We start from the raw sequence: 14,961 nt of genomic DNA on the forward strand, positions 1-14,961 counted from the left end.
GACCATTGATTTTGTCTGGGTCAGGATTTCACCCCGGAAACTATGTAACCAGCTAGGAAATCACTGTCAATGAGGATGAAAGCAAGTGGGCTGCTTTGAGTGCTCAGTATGAGAGAAAATCCACAAGAAACACGTCCTTTGTAGGAAGAGAGAAAGAGGATTTTAAAATGTGATACCAGTGCTGAGCATTACAATGGTATAACGAACACCAGCAGTGTTCAAAGTATATTAAGGTATGATTTCATCGTATTGATTCATGTTATAAGTCATGGAAGAAAGAAAGTCGCCACACTTTTAATGCAAACTGTAATTTTATTAGACAATAAATAGAATAAATAAGGAATATAAGAATAAATTAATGGATTATTATAAATATGTTTCAGTTTCTGAAAATTACAGTTAAATAAGAAACGATGAATTACAGTTGGGTGTTTGAGAACATTTTGGTACTGCGATGTAGCTTATTTTCTAGAAATTTGAAGTTTAACATGATAGCTTAAAAGGCACTGACAAGAGCTTGCTAAAACATGATTTATAAGAAACTTTGTGAAATATTATGCCCACAGTTACTAAAAAGCCCACAACCACCTTGCAGGGCGTTGACCCTACTATTTTCTCTCAAAATCATCCTTAAGTTAAATATATACGTTGAGTGCTCGAGGACTTGGTGCTTACAGCGAGCTCTCCAGAGAGGTCAGGTAGTTCATCATCCTGTTGATGGTGATTGTGCGGATTCGGAAGGCATGAAGGATGCTGCAGAGCCTCATCCTGTCCTTGAAGGAGACTGGCCCCGTATCCGCCGGCAGCCGTGGAGCGCTCCTGCTGCTGGTATTCAGGGCCTGGGGAGAGATTGGGGCATTACGGTCTATCACCATAAAGTCGCTAAAACAAAAACCTCTTTAGATTTTTTTTTTTTTCACCCTGAGTGGTAAATGACAAGACTTGGAAATAAGAATGTGTTCTCATAAATGAAAAAGTTGAAATATTTAATAATACAATTAATAGATTTAGAATGAGATTTTAAAGATTGAATGATATAATTAATAGGCTTAGGATGTGCAGTTGTACTTTCCTTGAGACAAAAATGTCCTTTCATGGACAAAGGCTCTTTCTGCTAAGGGATAAAGATAATTTTTTAATAATGAGCCTGTGGCTGGCTTGGTCTAGTGACCCCTCAGACTGGGCTTATCTGCCCGTGGCCAGGACCTCCAGACTCTTGGGAGAGGCTGTGCCAATACAAAAGCAATTAACTTAATTTTTTTTAATTAGCTTTTGTTAAACAAACTAACTTACTTTTAGTACAAATTCCCTCTACTCGCTAATAATATTTATCAAAGTTCAGTACGCTCTATGCCACGTTCAGTGTATCAGGTCTGTCGTGTTTCAGTATTTGGTAGAGAAATAGAGTAAAAGAGAGAGTAAAATGGATATAGCTCTAATCTTGAGTTCTTGGCAGCTCTGTAGGAACCAGCAGAAAAATCCTATCCCCCATTTCCTTATGAGAGCAGAGCAGTGTGAAAGGAGAGCTGCTAAGGAGCCATACACCTCAGTCCTGATGTGTTGACTGTATTGGCAAGGCAAAAATACGAAATGAGACACATAATTCATAGCAGTTGAGTCACTCTACAAAAAACAGTAACAGATAATTTTTTTAAATTACCAGATTCAAGAAAGGTCACTGTTTAACTGACTGCAGAATGGAGCAGACGGGGTTAAAAACTCTGGTTTCAGGCAGCAATAGTAAAAAGGAAAGAGGCAGAAATACTTACCATCATCATTTCATCAATAGTTGCCAGCAGCTTTTGATCATCGAAGTTCCTCAGCTCTGCCCTGTAGGCATTCAGATCCTCATAGATGCCCAGCAGGCATTTACTCTGCAAAAGTCAGAATTATTAGCAAAGGTGGGAAACTGTTGTTAAATAGTTTAATCATATGCCAAGCAAAAGAAGGGATTCTTTTGGGAAACTTGTAGTTTACCTTATCAAAAGTAGATCTTTCCAGTACTGGACAGTTTCCAGTCTGCAAATTAAAGAAGAATTGAAAGATGGTGAAGTGTGGAAGTGTGAATTATACAGCTGTTCAATGAAAATATGATGCTGAAACTTGATACATGTTTGGGGGTTTTGTTTTTGTTTTTTTTTTACCTCTGGATCCTCAGATGTACAAGCTTTTATCGTGTTGGTTTGATTCTTAGTGATATCTTCAAGATCGACCTCTTCAAGAGTACACTCAAATCCCAGGATGCTGAGGTCCTGGTTTAAAAAGGGAATTAAAGAGGGTCATCGACTCAGCTTCTCCGTACTGTATGTATATAGTTAAATACACACAATTATATGCAATGCATCACTGCTGTCTGCTTAGCTGAATGCCAGGAATGAGGCTGTGAGGACTATGGCTAAGTATGACTAAGTTGGCAAATAGACTAAGAGACTGAAACGCGCGTGGCTGTTGTGTTTATTGGGAATAAGCTCAGGTGCTGCAAGGATTTGTTTTATGTGTTGTTGCAAATTGCACTGCCTCCATTACATTAAATTATTCTCTTAGACACTGCCAGGGACCCAACGACAAAGTTGGGAGCAAGTATTTTCTGAGCTCTGTAGAAGCCTTAGAGAAAGTCTGTTCAGAACACAAGTGCTCAAATCAGCTGCTGTTGTGCTGCCAAAGCCGCTAAGGATGTGCGTCTTTCTGTTGTGGTCAGTGAACAAGGGTTTGGAAAGGTACCTGAGCAAAACTGCAACCCAAAAATGCTGGTCAGGAGAGGAATGAAAGGGAAGACCAAGTACAGAGTCTTAAAGGGAGTCTACAGAGAGGATTTGCCTGCCTAGGTACCCTCACTGCCCCATCACCGCCCTCCTGGGTACCCTCACCAACCCATCACCGCCCCCCTGGGTACCCTCACCAACCCATCACCACCCTCCTGGGTACCCTCACCAACCCATCACCACCCTCCTGGGTACCCACACCAACCCATCACCACCTTCCTGGGTACTATTGCCACCCCATCACTGTCCTCCTGGGTACCGACACTACTCCATCACTCCCCTCCTGGGTACCATCACCACCCCATCACCATCCTCCTGGGTACCCTCACTACTCCATCACTTCCCTCCTGGGTACCATCACCCCCCCATCACCACCCTCCTGGGTACCCTCAGTGCCCCATCACTTCCCTCCTGGGTACCCACACTACTCCATCACCTCCCTCCTGGGTACCATCACCACCCCATCACTTCCCTCCTGGGTACCATCACCACCCCATCACCATCCTCCTGGGTACCCTCAGTGCCCCACCACTGCCCTCCTGGGTACCATCCCCACCCCACCCCGGCTTGCCCCGTCCCCTCCCTGCGCTCGCCGCCGCTGGCAGACCTGCAGCCGCTGGAGGGAGGCGTTGGCTGCCGCCAGCATGTCCCGGGAGCTGCTCAGCTGCGGGGGCCGCCGGGGCAGCGCCCGGCCCGGGGGCAGCAGGGCGAGCGCCAGGCAGAGCGCGGGCAGCAGCGCGCTGTAGTGCCTCCTGTGGCCGCCGGGGGGCGCCGCCCGTCCGCCGCCGCGCTGCTCCATCGCCGCTGCCGGGACGCGCTGCCGGGGCCGCCGGGACCAGCGCGGCTTTTATAGGGGAGGCGGTAGCGGGGGTTCCCCCTCCTCGCTTTTCCTTTCCTCCTCTCTCCTTTCCAGCAGCCGAGAGGCAGGGCCGAGGGGCGGCCGTCGCTCATCCCGAGAGCGCTGGGGCTCGCCGGGAATCGCCGTCCGGGGGTGGGTGTCCCGCGCGAGGATGCTGCGGGGGGATCTGAGCCTTTTCTTCAGGATTATCCCCTTTGCACGCGGCGAGTTTATGGAAAAATAGGAGTTAATCAAAGTAGGTGTATGAGGTCCAGCACCAAAATCCAGAGACTGACCTTATAGTAGCTCTGGAGGGGAGAGAAAAGAAGGTGGGAATAGAACACGTTCTGACCTGTGCACAGGGCTCATCTCGATCGCTCCTCCCAATAAGAGTGGATATATGTTCAAATATAGACATTTTCTCAGTTAGAAAACATCAATGTGCAAAAGCAAACAGTGAGTTAACATCAAGTTTCTTGTGTCCTCAAGTTCTTTCCATCAGCAATGGAAAATTTTCGACTATTGACTAAGGCTGACGGTGAAGAGATCCCAAAGATCCAGTGGGTGCTCAAAGGAACCCACTTCTCTGTTGATAGAAGACGCAAAAGCACAAATGACAGAGATCCTCAACAGCCTTTAAGAAAACAAACTGCAGAATCTCTTTGAACTTTGGCAGCATCGCACGCAGCCATGTGTCAGCTCAGAAGAGAACCTTTGTGAAGGTGATGGGAGTTTATGTTCTTAATTTGTTAAATAGAAAGACTTATAGATGCAGCCACTGGCACATAGAGCACCTCCCGTACGAGGACAGGCTGAGAGAGTCGGGGCTGTTCATTCTGGAGAAGAGAAGTCTCTGAGGACACCTTGTAGGGACCTTCCAGTACCTCAAGGGTCTACAGGAAAGCTGGCAAGGGACTGTTTACAAAGGCTTGTAGTGATAGGACGAGGGGCAATGGGTATGAACTGGAGAAGGGCAGATTTAGACTGGACATAAGGAGGAATTTCTTCACGATGAGGGTGGTGAGGCCCTGGCCCAGGTTGCCCAGGGAAGCTGTGGCTGCCCCATCCCTGGAAGTGTTCAAGGCCAGGTTGGATGGGCCTTGGGCAGCCTGAGCCAGTGGGAGGTGTCCCTGCCCATCACAGGGAGGTTGGAACTGGATGATCTTCAGGGTCCCTTCCAACCCAAACTATTCTATGATTCTATGATAAGTGTTTTCCATTCCCATTCTTTATTATTAGAAGCTATAATGGTGAGATGTCATTAAGAAAAAATACATGAAAATCTGTCTGGAAACTTGCTTTTTCTTCTGATATACTTGGTATAATTGCCAAATATTTCACTAGTTCATATTGCATGTGACCATATTTGCCTGGCCAAAAGGCTGTGGAAAGCTTTTCTATCCATTGGGTTTCCTGTGAAGTCAGTGGGAGTTTCGCTATCAACTTGGAAGGGAGCAGGATGAATCAAAAGTTTTATATTGCATTTTCAGATTCTTTTTATTTTAATTGACATCTTATTTCCCATAAGAAGGTTGTGGCGTGTCTAGAGACTGGCTTTGCTACAATACCAGCGCTGCATAATTTTCCAATTTCAGTGTGTGTTTTCCATTTCTGCACCAGTCATTAGACCGTGGGTTGTGGTTTTGCTCTTGTGTAGGAGACTCTTTTCTTTCTGACACAGAAGTGAAAGAGGCCTTTGGCATATGCTTGCAGGCATGTTCTTGAAAAGGTCTCGATTCAGCTTTCCAGGTTTCTTTGCCCAGTGCTCAGCTGTAGCGTTGACTTCAGCAGGAGGGCATGAAGTTTCTCTTCAGGCAGGGCATTGACACACAATTTGGGCAACAGCTTCTTGTTTGTGGCATTCCTGTGCCCCGTTTAGGTGTATACTAGGATATTAAAGTTCTTTATCTGAAAGGAGGACTATTTAGCTCAAATACCTGCAGAGATCTGAATGCAGCCGTTATTGAAAGGGGATTGAGCGCAGGACAATTATCTGAAGGGAGCGGTGCTTGGAGGTGCCTCTTCTCAATGGTGTCATGGTACAGGAGGGGGGATGTTCCTTCCTGCTGCTGTGTCTTAGCTCCTGGAGGGATTTCCTTGTGACCCAAGGCAGTGAGGTGTGGGGAAAAGATGAGGCTACAGGGCGTACAACATGGGCTGTGGAAAGCTGGCTGGGATGGCAAGAGGATCTTCCTGAAGAACTTCACCTCAAAGGCCCCCCAGCAGCCCCCAGCCATGGGGGACTGGAAAGTAGGACAGCCGTACAAGTAGGACACTTCTGACAGCCTTCTGTGTAAAACCCTGAGACATATTTTGCTTTCTTCAGTGATTGCTATCTCTTATGATATATGGCTCACAAATGTTTTGCAAGTAGTGTCCTGTTGCTGCAAAAGTGTTCCCAAAGCAAAAATGCTTTCTTGGTCAATGCTCCCTCAGGCCAATGTTTTTTACTGAAACACGGGGTGGGTTTAATTTGATGATAAAATGGAATATATCCTAATAATGTTGAGTGTATTTTTTTCCTGATAAAAGAAGACATAATTGAATGCTGCTACATTGGCTTTTTATAAATAGAAAGGATTTTCTTGATGATTTATAAAGAACCATGACCAAATGATACCGTTGTCACCTATCATTTATTTTCCCAGTAGCATATGAAAATTAAGTTCTTGCCATGCTGCTCTGCTGAAGGTGCTCGTACACCTATTGCAGAAAGGGAGGTGATAAATCCAGAGACCCATTGAAGCTCCAGCGCTTGTAATCACACTGTATCAACCCCAATCCCTCAGAAGCAGCAATCCCACAGGTGTTGTGGTGAGTTGCTGGGGCAGATGTTGAACATGATGTTAACACAGTGGTTGCGCTGTTTTGGATGGGTGGTAAGTTGAGCCTGGCCAGTTTCTGCTCCTTTTGCCTGATTTGTACCACGCCTCTATTTTCTGCCTGACTGTACATACCTTTCGACCACAGACTGAATGCAACCGTACTCTTGTGTAAGGCGCTTTTTATTTAGGTTTGTCTCAAAGCGAGGTCTAAGATGTTAACTGCTGGGTCCTAGCAATGAGGTAATAAATACTTAATGATACATTTATTTGAGGCAGATGTTGCATCTGTTTTTCATTCCTAACCTCATCTGTCTGCCTCCTTCCTCTCAAAGCATCCTGTATCTGACCAATGTTGACTCTGAATGCACTGTGATAATTACGGTGCACCGTCTGCTCTTTGAGCAGCTCCGTGTCTGTCTGCTTTCCTTAGGGCAAGCGTGGTCTGGTGGCCAGCCTGGAGGAGCAGGGAGCAGCTCATCGCCGGGGCTGGTTCTGCAGTCACAGGGCTGGTCCAGTCTCAGGCACTAAGAGTATTTCTGCCTTAGCTGCAAAATGGCAATAACTGTAGATCTATGGCTTTGATGTCCCTTAGTGGTTATATACAGTCTGACATCTAATATTAGTATTATTTTAGGGGACTAGGTGTAGCAATATTTTCAATGACAGCAACATCCAAAAGTAAAAAAGCAAGGTCTTTTGAAATTGAGAAATCCATGCCCTTTTTATTGCATGCGGTGTCTTGATCTCAGGCATCCAACTCATCAGGTAAATGGAGGGTTATACAGGTGGAGCAATGCATTTGTTATTAAAGCAACAAATTTAGGGATGTATCAGGTACACATTTAGGAATACGCTGCAGTAATTGCATACCATAGACTATTAAAACTGCTAGAAGATGTATGATTTTACACAAGAAAATGTAACTCCGCTGGCTTTATTTCAAACATAAATTGTTCTTGCTGAAATTAACCTCCAGAGAAAAATAAGAACCATTTTGAGTCTGGCTGTAAAACTGTACCATTATTATAGAGAAAACTGGGTGAAACTGTGTTCTTGGCTATACGGTGCTCAATGAAAACAATGCTTACAGGTCCTATTTGAAAAAGAAAGGAAAACCAATAACAATAAAGAAACCCAATTAGATAAAAACCAAAACCCCAACCCCCTCAGTTCAGTTTAGTTTTGAGGCCTGTTTATGCAAGTGATGAGAAATCGGATCTTCTCCAGCCACACTGTTCTAAAAAACTGGGAGGTTCCTGGAAATGCGTGCTGACATGAGGCACGGCTACGCAAGCCTTTTGTTTCAGTCTTGGCTTGCCTTCTCTCCCCTTTTGTAGAATAGGATCATAGAATAGTTTCGTTTGGAAAAGGCCTTTGAGATCATTGAATCCAACCATTGATCCAGCCCTGCTAAGTCTGCCATTAGACCATGACCCAAGTACAACATCTACTGGTCTTTTAAACACCTCCGGGGACGGTGACTCAACCACTTCCCTGGGCAGCCTTTGCCAATGTTTGAAAACCTTTTCAGTAAAGAAATTCCTCCTAACATCCAACCTAGATCTCTAAATTTAATTTACAAATACCAATTAAATTGTCTTCACAGTTGCTCTCCAAGTCCAAGCTAAATGAAGACCAACTTGTTTTTAGAGTAAGCTATGTATGAAGAGCCATGAACATCACACACCATTCTGTGCATTGTCAGTTGTATGCGATGGTGAAATGGGTGGTGAGGGATATTTCCTAACTGAGTCTCAAGTTCTGTGATGTTATTTCTCCTGTAAAATGTCAAATTACGTGAATTTTCTTCAGTAGCAGGCCAGCTACCCAACCCTTTATGAAGGTTGTGTATTAGCTTGTAACACATCTCCCACGGGAAAAGTTGTCTTATTTGGTGGAGAGTCCTATTCCTTTTAACCATAATGATATGTAATTATGTAATAATTTTATATATATGTAACTATGTAATACTTATATATATATATATAAAAAAATTAAAACTGCAGCATGATTATATCACAGCAAGGCTGACGGTTAATTGTAGATAGTTGCTACATAAAAAGAACTGCAAAATGCTTGTGGAATAAGATTTCTGCACGATTCAGTAAATGAAACTAATTTTTATATTATTTACTTCTCTCAGAACACATGGAACATTATTCACCACTCTCAGAACATATAACAGGTAATTTATTAGCTCCTAAATAATTTGCTTTTGGAATATCCAGGGTCAGATATCTCACAGAAATAGCCTCACTGACAGAAGCATCGCTTCTGATTAATGTTGGGAATTGGTGGCTTTTTTAAAATGGGAAAACAAAGTCTTGAAACTTGCCTGGTGTTTTTTTGGCTGTTGGTGCTTATTCATTGAGGAATTCCCTGAAATATGTAACTGTAAGCATGTCCTGAAGTTTTATTGATTTGAAAGCTAAAGTCACATAATTGAATATTATTTCTGAGTCAAAGTGGCTTTCCCAAACCTGTGGTCAGGGCACTGAAACTCGTGACACCCTGGGTGTTAATCACGTGCAGCTCCTGGCTCTTCTCTCTTCCAGCCATCGCTGCAGTTGTATGGTTTTCCCCATAACTTTGCGTGCACCGCAGCATCTCTGCCCTTCGCTGCAGGTTTCTGGCCAGTGGCTTTCATATGACAGCCCTCCAGCTTTGTGCTCCTGGGTGAGCAGCTGAACTGGGGACTCCCAAATTCAGCGGATATTATTTGCAGGCTCCACTCCAAAGCTTGAACCCACGTGCCAGGCTACAGCCTTTTCTGGTTAAGGGACAGAGCTGGTTGTCACTGCTGGATAGATGCTGTAGCTCCCTTAAAAGCACACAGGTATTTTGAAGGGTTACATTTTGGACAGGAAACCCCTCACGCTGAAATAGGAGGATTGTTTGTAGAGCATCCTAGGACACGGAGCAAAAGGAAATCTTTTTATGAATCAATGCATACCTGAGACAAGACAAGAGTTATGCTTTTTTTTTTTAATCTACATTTTTTTTTGCAGTAGCTTTTACAATTGTATCTAGGAGCTGATTTCCCCCCCCCATAATCAACAAGCTGTGTTTACTGCAAGGTTCACTGTGAAGCTTTCTTTTAAAGGAACGTTAACGCCAGTCTCTGCATTGTCACTCTAAGCAATTGCTATCCTTAGCTTGCGGTGCTTTACAGAAAATAAGAAATGTGAGCAAGCTCCAGGAACCCTTACCCACAGCAACAGGGTTGCTGATGTGAGTAAAACTCATTTTTTGTCTTAAAATTTTATGACATTGATAGAACTGAAAGCCTCTGCGAGAACCTTCACGGGGCTGGATGGTGCTGTGGTGCAGAGGGACAGGCACCAAGGGTCAGCGCACCGTGTCGGTCCCCTGGTCCCACTGTCGGAGCAAGGAGCAGTAGTGCCTCTCCTGTGGATCACCCTGGGAGCTCAGGATCCCCATGGGAGCCTACCCTGCCCTCCTTGCCCTGAAAACACCTGAGTGAGTAATGTGACTGCTGTCAGTTGTGCCTGTGGTTTCGCGTGCGGGGAGGGAGCGCCGGTCTCCGCTGAGCACATCACTGCCAGCACTTTCGTTCTCGCTTTCTGTTTACACCCACTGGGGCGTTTCTCATCTCGAGGTGCTTTTCTAGTGTTCTTTCATCTCTCTCTTTTATCTCCCGCCTATGGTTGCAAAAGCTCTCACTGGTACAGATGCTGTGGCTTTGGCCTGATGGGCAGACAGAAGGTCAGTTGTGGTGGAAGAAAGGGATGACTGTATTTTCGCTTTCTTCTTGCTAGTTTAGTATTTGCCATTTCACCCGGCAGTAGCGGTGCACCCAGGGGAAAAAAAAAGCATTAATATTGGTGGACCAGGAGATGCATCGGCACAATGTATTTTTGCATTTCTTTATGCAACAAGATTGCCTGAATCACATTAATGATTGAAGAAGTAGGATGGGGAAAGTGTCCGTGCATTTTGGTGCTGAGCCAGCCCATGATGCAATACCCGAGATGAACACTTGCTGAGATGAACGGGTCAGAGTCTCGAGTGCCTGGGGATACCCAGAGAGCTGCTGGCATGACTCATGGTTAGAGTATTCCCCGATGAGAGAGGCAACGAAGCTCCAGGCCCAAGAACATGGATTTGGTAGGAGTTATTCGAGCACCTGTACCCCTGGGGAATGCTCTGCCCAGGACTGTACAAGGGGGTGAAGGGCACTGGGATGTGCTGTATGGATGGGAGGGAGCACATCACTGGCTCCCCATGCTGCTCCTCCTCCAAGTCAAGCACTCTCCTGGCAGATAGTTTCTACTCAGGGGCACGTTTAATTATTTTTATATCATGGTGAGCCTAAAAAAAGCACAAAAACTGTCTCAATGAAATGATGCCCTGACTGAAAGATCATACCTGCAAGGGCTGTGTGGGAAAGGTGGCAAAGGGCACACTTATTCCACTAAAGCGTGTATTAGAAGAAAATAATGTCTACTCATGGGCAAAACCCAGTACCTGCAGTACCACAGGGTGATGTCACAGGCAGCATGTGCTGGAGGGATGGGCAGGGGTGGCCTGGACACTGCAATAGTCACTAGGAGGGACCGGAGCTGATGATGTACTTACAGGAATAAGGATTACACATTATATAAGGACAGCACAGATTACCTGTGTGAGCAAGTTCTACTGGAATTCCAGCTTTCAGTACCAGAAATATTTGCTTGCTCCCACAAACTTCCTTGCTCCATTTTTTGAATCCATGGGGAAGATGACCACCTAGAGGCAAAACAGCCTCCAGCTCTTAAACTTGTCACAGATGAGAACATTAAAAATATTCGCAGCAGCTGCTCTGTTTTCAGATTACAGATTGCCTCATTCTCAGAAAGGAAAGGGGAAGGACTGCAAAAGCCTTTGAATTAGAGATTGAAGGGCATTGGGTGCAGTTCTCCTGGAGCAGAGGGGAGCAGGGCTTTGCAGTGCCCGTATGGAACGACTGGGAAGCATTAAACAGGTTTATATCCTAACAAGCACCATGTGAAAGCCATCACAGAAAAGGCTTTTTTATTTAACTGCCACCAGCTGAGATGTGCATCTCTCCTGGCACAGCTTTAAACTGTGATGGGTTTGGTGAGCCGGTTGGTGTGAGCTCCTGGCACAGATTGGGGGATGGAAGCCCTGCAGGACCTGAGCACTGATTTTCTTTAGCTGACTTCCACGATATATGAATCAAGGGGCTCTGCAGGTGAGTTAGTGACTCATTTAACATCTGGCTGTGTGCTTTGGACAAAGGAAAGCTGATGGTCCTGAGTCCAACATCTGCCTTTGTGTGCCTGGACCCTCTCGTGGGGTGCGTGCTGAGTGTGAGGCAGGGCTGCGGCTATGGCTCTGCTAACTGCAAGCGGACAACGGGAAAATATGGCTTTCACAACCAAGACTTAAGAGACTTAATTTTGAAATTATTTTTAATGTAGCTGTAATAACTTTTAGAAAGCAAAAAGGAAGCAAAAAGCAGCTCCAGTGATGGCTGTGGGACAGGCTGTGTTGTGCTGTGCTGTCCTGTTAGGTAGAGCAATCCCTCATTTCCGTGGGCTCAGCTGCACTATAGAGCCTGAGGATAAGCATCTAGGTGTGACATGGGGACACAGATAGCCCTTTGCTGATCTGCTGCTTCACTGCAAGTCGAGGAGCAGCTACTGCCTTGGAGAGTTCACCCTCAGCAATGATGAGGTGAAGCCTCATTCATCATGGTCCTGTTAACGAGGGTGCTGAGGCACGGTCGTACCAGAGCCCTCTCCCTCAACAGCCAGGAGGAGTTGCAGTTGTGGTACCCCACACTCAGGGAGTGCTATGCTCATGCATGTTGGGTTTTATTTATTTTTTTTCTTTTTAAGTGTGTAATGATTCTTCTCTTGAGGTCATCTTGAGCCTCTACATCTCGCCACAGCCTGGCACATCTATGTCACCTCCCATGCACGGCCAGCTATCTAATACAGCCTATGAAGCCCTAACTAGCAGGGAGCAAAGAATTTGCAGCTAACCCAAAAAAGCTATTGCTCACATATTTGTGAACTTAAGGACCTCCAGGGCAATGCAAGGGGTCAGCGTAGAGGCACTCCCTTGCAGTTTGGCTCACTGCTTGCTCCGTGCTGGCTGACATCTGGGTCCTCCTGCGCCGAAAGAGGAAGCTGCTGCTCGTAAAGAAACTTGCTGAGCACTAAGTGTGGGGCAGCCCTGTATCCCACAGTGGGAGATCTCCAGGGCTGGGCTCGGATGTCACCCTAAGAACATCGTGCAGAGGGGGCTTGGTGTGCTGGGAAATGGGTCACAGCTGAGGTGGAGAATGGGGCTTGGACAGGGAGGAACAGTGGCGGTTGGGTGCTGCAGGACTGGGCAAGGAGCAGCAGAAGAGCTGATGCTTTCAGGGCAGGTATTTTCCTCGCATGCTGAGGCGGAATGGGCTGCTCTGCCTGTCCCAGCATTAGGGCAGCCGCAGCTCACCAACTAGCTTGTTACTGCTAGCACAGATGCAGCATGGAGAGGAGAAACGTACAGTAGCAGTATAAATAACTCTTCAGCAGTTCTCAGGGGTCTGCCCGTGGTTTTGACTAAGAAAAAAATTGCAATAGTGGATTTTATACAGAGTACAGACAATTCAGTGGGGTCACTTAAAAGAAGGTGCACTGGGTACTGTGAACTGAGCACTCGGTGGAGCCTGCAACAGTCTTGTTTCTCCATGCAGATGGGACCTGTGGCACTCCCAGGTGATGTCCTTCCCTTGAAGAAGGCACTGAGAGCCCTCAGAGGGGGCTGCTGTCCTTTTTCTCTCCAGACCAATGCTGCAGGAAGGTGTGGAATGGGTGTCTGGCACAGTGATGTGATCCTTTCCCCACTCCCAGAAATTTCTTCATGGTTTTGGAGTTGCAGAGCTCTGCAGAGCCCCTCACCAGCTTTTATTCTTGCCTTGGGGTGGGGTCAGTCCCCCACAGCTGTGAATGCCAGTTACTCTGGCAAAACTTCCTAGGTGTCCAATAGGAGTTTTTCAACGTAGTGGCTGCTCCCTGGTGGTGTCATCCCTACCTCTGTGGTGGCTTGAGGCCAACACCTGGGAAAATTCCTCCTCCCACAGTTGTGACCGCAGTTTCACTGACGGGCAGTGGAGGAGTGCTGAACCAGCTGCCTGGAAATGTTCGCTGCCCACAGGTTATTAGCTCAGGAGATCCACACGAAACCCTGTAATTCCCTTTTTTTTTTCAGCCAGCTGTAGCTATTTCACTTTTCTTTTGAAGGCATGTTTCTTCCCCAAACATGCTGTCATTAGGAAGCCGAGGGGCAGATGGCTATGACAATGACCAGCGCGGTGGCCAGGCTCTGCTGCCAGGCTTTCGGGGCAGTCGCTCCATCAGCAGTAGAGCCAGCACCCTAGTTGGGTTTCAAATACTAAAAGTAATGAGCTAGAAGAGGCTGTGATGGGCCAGAACCTCTTGTGCCATTGAGAACTGGGGTTTTGCATGGATTCTTTTTCTTCCCCACTGTCAAAAGATTTGAAAAAATTTCAACCATATTTTGCCACTAAGAAGGAGCCGATGGTTGATTTGAGTGAAGAAGGAAGGTCTAATCCTGAATGTGATCAAGGAAAGCTGCTTTAGCACAAGACTTGGTGCTTGCTGGCAAAGGACCAGGGGGCTCTGCTGCTGGTGGCCCTGCCTGGCATGCAGGGTGTCCCTGGTCACCTCTGGGGCAGTAGGTGGAGGCCAAAGAATCCTGAATGCATAGGTTTCATTTTGCTTTACAATAAGAAGGAAGAGAAACTCCTTGGGAGCAGGCATAGGCTTCTGCAGGGAAGCTAGTGCAGACCGTAAGCCTTCCCCACCGATGGCTTTTCCTTGGGAATGACCTCTGTAAAGCTGAGCTTCTCTTGGGTCTGCACAAGGGTGGGTTTGCTTGAAAGAGGTAAAAAACCAGCCCCTCTGTGCTAAGTGCCTTTCCCAGAGGGTGTGCAAAGCAGTGGGGAATGTCCTCAAGAAGGCTCAGTGCAGGGAACGTGCAGGCAGTGTGCATGGGATTGTGTCCCACCACCCCAACCCTTCCCGTCTGAATCTACGTGACTTAAATCTTCTAAGTTCATCAGTGCTGCTTCTTTGAAGAATGCAAAAAGAACAGCAAAAGGCCGTATATGTGCTCTGCCATGATTTTATATACTCTTAGTCCACGGGGGTACCTGTGTGCCCAGCAAGATGACATGCAGCGTGCCCTGTGCGCGGCGAGCATTTCTCTTCCTTGGCACGGAGCTGCTGGGTGGGTTCAGAAAAACAGGGAGGGGAAAAAAAATTGAAGGGGAACACAAGCTTCAAGATTTGTTTGAGAAGGGAGCATTTGGCTCATAAAGCACGTTTCTGTTCCCAAAGGCCACTTTAACGTCAGCACAACGTTATCTCAGACAGCAGAATGAGATTATTTTTTTTTCAATGTAACATTTCATCTTTTTCAAGCACAGGTGAGTTTAGGACCAAAGGACAGACTGGAAAAATTAAAAGACGTTATGTTGTGATATCAGCTGAAAGCA

The 14,961-nt window shown here is 46.2% G+C and overlaps 1 protein-coding gene across 1 annotated transcript; it reads right to left on the minus strand.

Annotated features, from left to right (window-relative positions):
- Positions 1–413: 413 nt before the first annotated feature.
- Positions 414–3,561, minus strand: IL12A (interleukin 12A). The gene is made up of 5 exons (XM_054074548.1): positions 3,370–3,561; positions 2,145–2,252; positions 1,978–2,019; positions 1,770–1,874; positions 414–839 (listed from the first exon to the last, which is right to left on the minus strand). Exons 1-5 carry the CDS (start codon positions 3,559–3,561, stop codon positions 672–674), a joined length of 615 nt encoding a protein of 204 aa, XP_053930523.1. The 3' UTR covers positions 414–671.
- Between the last annotated feature and the right edge of the window lie 11,400 nt (positions 3,562–14,961).

The sequence above is a fragment of the Cuculus canorus genome, chromosome 9 (assembly GCF_017976375.1).
Source record: "Cuculus canorus isolate bCucCan1 chromosome 9, bCucCan1.pri, whole genome shotgun sequence".
Lineage (NCBI taxonomy): Eukaryota > Metazoa > Chordata > Aves > Cuculiformes > Cuculidae > Cuculus > Cuculus canorus.

Excerpts from the sequence above, each read along its gene's own strand:
- IL12A (XM_054074548.1), bottom strand. The coding sequence starts at position 3,561 with ATGGAGCAGCGCGGCGGCGGACGGGCGGCGCCCCCCGGCGGCCACAGG. Across the intron at positions 2,253-3,369 it reads CCTCCCTCCAGCGGCTGCAG|GACCTCAGCATCCTGGGATT; the intron begins GTCTGCCAGCGG and ends TTTTTAAACCAG. Across the intron at positions 1,875-1,977 it reads AAAGATCTACTTTTGATAAG|AGTAAATGCCTGCTGGGCAT; the intron begins GTAAACTACAAG and ends TGACTTTTGCAG.